Genomic DNA, 4,102 nt, shown 5'->3' on the forward strand with positions numbered 1-4,102 from the left:
CACGTCTTATAGAAACGTGTGTGTGGCCCTGAAAAGAGCCTTTGTGTTGTTGGTATGAAGCGGAGCAGTCTAGCCTCCGAAACCGTACAGGGTGCGGCCCTGCCTCTTCAGAGCGTACACCACATCCATGGCGGTGACCGTCTTCCTCTTGGCGTGCTCGGTGTAGGTGACGGCGTCCCGGATCACGTTCTCCAGGAACACCTTCAGCACACCGCGGGTCTCCTCGTAGATGAGGCCAGAGATACGCTTGACTCCACCGCGGCGAGCCAGACGGCGGATGGCGGGCTTGGTGATTCCCTGGATGTTATCGCGGAGGACTTTACGGTGACGCTTAGCGCCTCCTTTACCGAGTCCCTTGCCTCCCTTTCCTCTGCCGCTCATTGTTCTGCTGATGTGTTTCAGATGAACTGGAGGTGGAGGCTGGAAACGTCTGCTTTAAAACCCTTCTGCCGGACGTAAGTGAAGACAAGTACACTCCTGGCTTCCCACTTCCGCTTCAAGTTACCAACAACGAGGCGACACATTTCCGCTTATTGACACAAAATACATTGGTCTTAATAAACCAACATGGCGGGATTTCAACATCTCAGAAAAAAATGATCGGCACAATTACAAAACGTGTACAAATAGAGCCTTAGCAAGAAAAAAAAAAAAAAAAAGATTGCAGTGAATTTCCTGAAACACGTAAAATAGTGTGCAATTACGTGAATTAACCAGACAAACGCTACATGTGAAGCTTTTCACTGGATGGATAGATAAGGTTCTTCTGTCAAAGCTACAACCACACACACACCCCGAAGTCTGTAGTATTTTAGATTTTCCTTGCAAACCTTCACACTATACATATATACACACATACTTTTTTTTCATATGGATAAATTAACTTCTCTGGTGCTTCATGTCCTATTCAGCTGCTGGCAGCCATTTGTGAATCATTATATTGGTGTCTTAACGTCTTTCAGAGCCCTTTGTACGTGTAACAATGTGAAGAAACATTAAATCCTATACATGTCGGTTTTCACTGTACGGTGACGGCTAGAGTAATAAGGCAGTTTACTGGTAAATGTATTCATATGAACACATTTATGATAAAAACAAGGTTTTATTTGTAGCATAGTTAATTTGAAGTGAATTAGAATCAGACTCTTTAGATAGATGTGGGTGGCTCTTAAAAGAGCCTTTGTGTTTGTAGTTTTCCAGCCAGGTCTACTTGGCCTTGGCGGCCTTCTCGGTCTTCTTGGGCAGCAGCACCGCCTGGATGTTGGGCAGCACGCCGCCCTGAGCGATGGTCACTCCGCCCAGCAGCTTGTTGAGCTCCTCGTCGTTGCGGACGGCCAGCTGCAGGTGACGGGGGATGATGCGGGTCTTCTTGTTGTCGCGGGCAGCGTTTCCTGCCAGCTCCAGGATCTCAGCCGTCAGGTACTCCAGCACGGCGGCCAGGTAGACGGGCGCTCCGGCACCCACGCGCTCCCCGTAGTTGCCTTTGCGCAGCAGCCTGTGGACGCGGCCCACCGGGAACTGGAGGCCGGCTCTGGAAGAGCGGGTCTTGGCCTTAGCTCTGGCTTTTCCTCCGGTCTTTCCACGTCCAGACATGTTTGATAAGTTCGAGTCTCTAAACAAGAGAAGAATGCCAGAGCGCTACGAGACAAAGATACTTATAGCTATCATCTGTTCACTGATTGGTCAAAATTCAGCAGAAGGAAGATCGTCCAATCACAATCGTGTAGTCAAGTTTTATCACTTGGATATTCACTTCCGTTAACCAGAGAATGGATCCTACAAAATAAAATACCAGGGCCTTTAGATATTAAAATATTTTGGACTTCCATGTGGGATACTAAAATACATGACAGCATAAAGTTGAGTTCTAAAGCAACACAGATTGAACTTGCAAAAAAAAAAAAACTATAAGTAAAAAGGAACAATAGTAGTTATTGATAACATGGCACATTCACATAAATATGCACTATTTAAGTTAAGCAGAGGGAATAGAGCAGCTGACTTACACAACGATGTGGGGAAACCATGCAAAATTCCTTATTGCACAAGCAACACCTAGAGTAGATAAAGCATGTGCAAATGGACATTGGTATCTGAGAGACAATCAAAATGATTCATGATCAGAACCTGTGCAACCATTAGCATGTTGTAAACACTTCTTGAATCATTTGTCATGGTGTTACTATATTGATATATTGGTCATATTGGTAAAATGGGCAAAGGTGTTGTCAGAAGATGGTTCTCTTTAGTTTTTCCAACAGTTTTGACAGACATATGATCTTTTGCTCAGTCTCATTCAGAATAGTGTACGATTATATGGTTGGTTGCCAACACTTCAGGTTTGTCAAGGTTGCAGGTAGTCCAAAATAAGGCTGCTCGCTTAGTGGTAAGATATCTTTTTTCTACAAGTATTATTGAAATGCACTGCCCTTTATTGTGGCCTCTACTGAAGGTTAGGTTTTTATTCTGATCAGAAACATAATCCTTTTACCACATACTCAGAGACAAAATTAACTATAAACTGTGCTAAGACAATGTTGTTGCAAAAATCTGTTGTCTATAAAGCAATTCAGGAATGGAATAGGTTACCTAAAACATTACAGATTTAAGGCACACTTTCATTAAAAAAAAAAGCACAGAAATCTAACGATTTAGATTGAAGATGAAATTCAAGTCCATGCATGTAATTTAGAAAATGTGATGTCACAGGAATTTGTCTTTTTCAATCTATCTGGCATCAATTCTACATTTTGGCCAGTTTTTATGTTTAAATGACATATTTGGAGTGCTGTTGATACAGAGCAAATTTCAAAGGGACAAATCCTGTGGCATGAAAAAAAAAAAGTTCACAGCTATTAAATTTATGAGGGTAGTCTGCTTTATTACAACATGGTGAGGATGATATTTAAGTATTTATGGCAAGACACACACATTGTTCTCACTGTGTAAAAAGAAAAGGGTAATGTACATTTCAAGTTTGCCCCAGAAAGTTCAGCTTAAAGGGTGGTTGTGAGTCACTGATAACTTGCAATCAATCTGTAGTAATTATGCAGCTTAAATAATCAGTATTGTAAAATGTACATAAAGTCACAGCAATAACACTTTGTTCTGTTGGCAGTTTGTTTCAGAAACCACACTTTGTCTACATCAACATATGGTTAATTAATATACACAAAAATGTTGAAGCTGTGCCGACAAATACATTACAAAGGCAGCTAACAGGTCTATGTGGTGATGCTGCAAAGGCATCTTTTCTGTACTTGAATACATGTGTGTGCATGCTGCTGTATTTCAATAAGTCACACCATCCTATCAGTGATCGCAAATGTTTCTAGTAGTGTAGTTAAATGCTATATATAAAATAGCACCTTTAATTTAATTCAAATATTTCTCCTTTGACCTTTTTATGGATAATTTGCTCTTTAGAGTAAAAGTGTGTGGCTCTTAAAAGAGCCTTTGGGTTGTTGGCGGGCAGATCCAGGATGAGTCTAAGCTCTCTCTCCGCGGATGCGGCGGGCCAGCTGGATGTCTTTGGGCATGATGGTGACCCTCTTGGCGTGGATGGCGCACAGGTTGGTGTCCTCGAAGAGACCCACCAGGTAAGCCTCGCTGGCCTCCTGCAGCGCCATGACGGCCGAGCTCTGGAAGCGCAGGTCGGTCTTGAAGTCCTGAGCGATCTCCCGGACCAGCCGCTGGAAGGGCAGCTTGCGGATCAGCAGCTCCGTGGACTTCTGGTAGCGGCGGATCTCTCTGAGAGCCACGGTACCGGGCCTGTAGCGGTGAGGCTTCTTCACGCCGCCGGTGGCCGGGGCGCTCTTCCTGGCCGCCTTGGTGGCCAGCTGCTTCCTGGGGGCTTTGCCTCCGGTGGATTTACGGGCGGTCTGCTTGGTTCTGGCCATTGCAGCTCACTACTTTTCTTCACGTTTCTAACTGAAGACATGAGACTCCGGGGCGGACAGCGGCTTTATAAAGAGACTGGCAAGGTGGGGTGGCTTCTGATTGGCTCGGATTAACCATGTGATGAAAAGCATTCTCACTCAGCTATTGGTTGGATTTCACATTTCAAAATAAAGCGCGATAGAAAGCTAACGAACATAATAAA

General features: G+C 44.1%; 1 protein-coding gene across 1 annotated transcript; it reads right to left on the reverse strand.

Moving 5' to 3' along the window:
• Positions 1-1,086: 1,086 nt before the first annotated feature.
• On the reverse strand, positions 1,087-1,635 carry LOC105917665 (histone H2A). The gene has a single exon (XM_012852540.3). The coding sequence runs from the start codon at positions 1,591-1,593 to the stop codon at positions 1,207-1,209; it is 387 nt and encodes a 128-aa protein (XP_012707994.2). The 5' UTR covers positions 1,594-1,635; the 3' UTR covers positions 1,087-1,206.
• Positions 1,636-4,102: the final 2,467 nt, after the last annotated feature.

This window comes from Fundulus heteroclitus, chromosome 14 (assembly GCF_011125445.2).
Source record: "Fundulus heteroclitus isolate FHET01 chromosome 14, MU-UCD_Fhet_4.1, whole genome shotgun sequence".
In the NCBI taxonomy this organism is placed as follows: Eukaryota; Metazoa; Chordata; class Actinopteri; order Cyprinodontiformes; family Fundulidae; genus Fundulus; species Fundulus heteroclitus.

Coding starts and splice junctions, on each gene's coding strand:
- LOC105917665 (XM_012852540.3), bottom strand. CDS start 1,593: ATGTCTGGACGTGGAAAGACCGGAGGAAAAGCCAGAGCTAAGGCCAAG.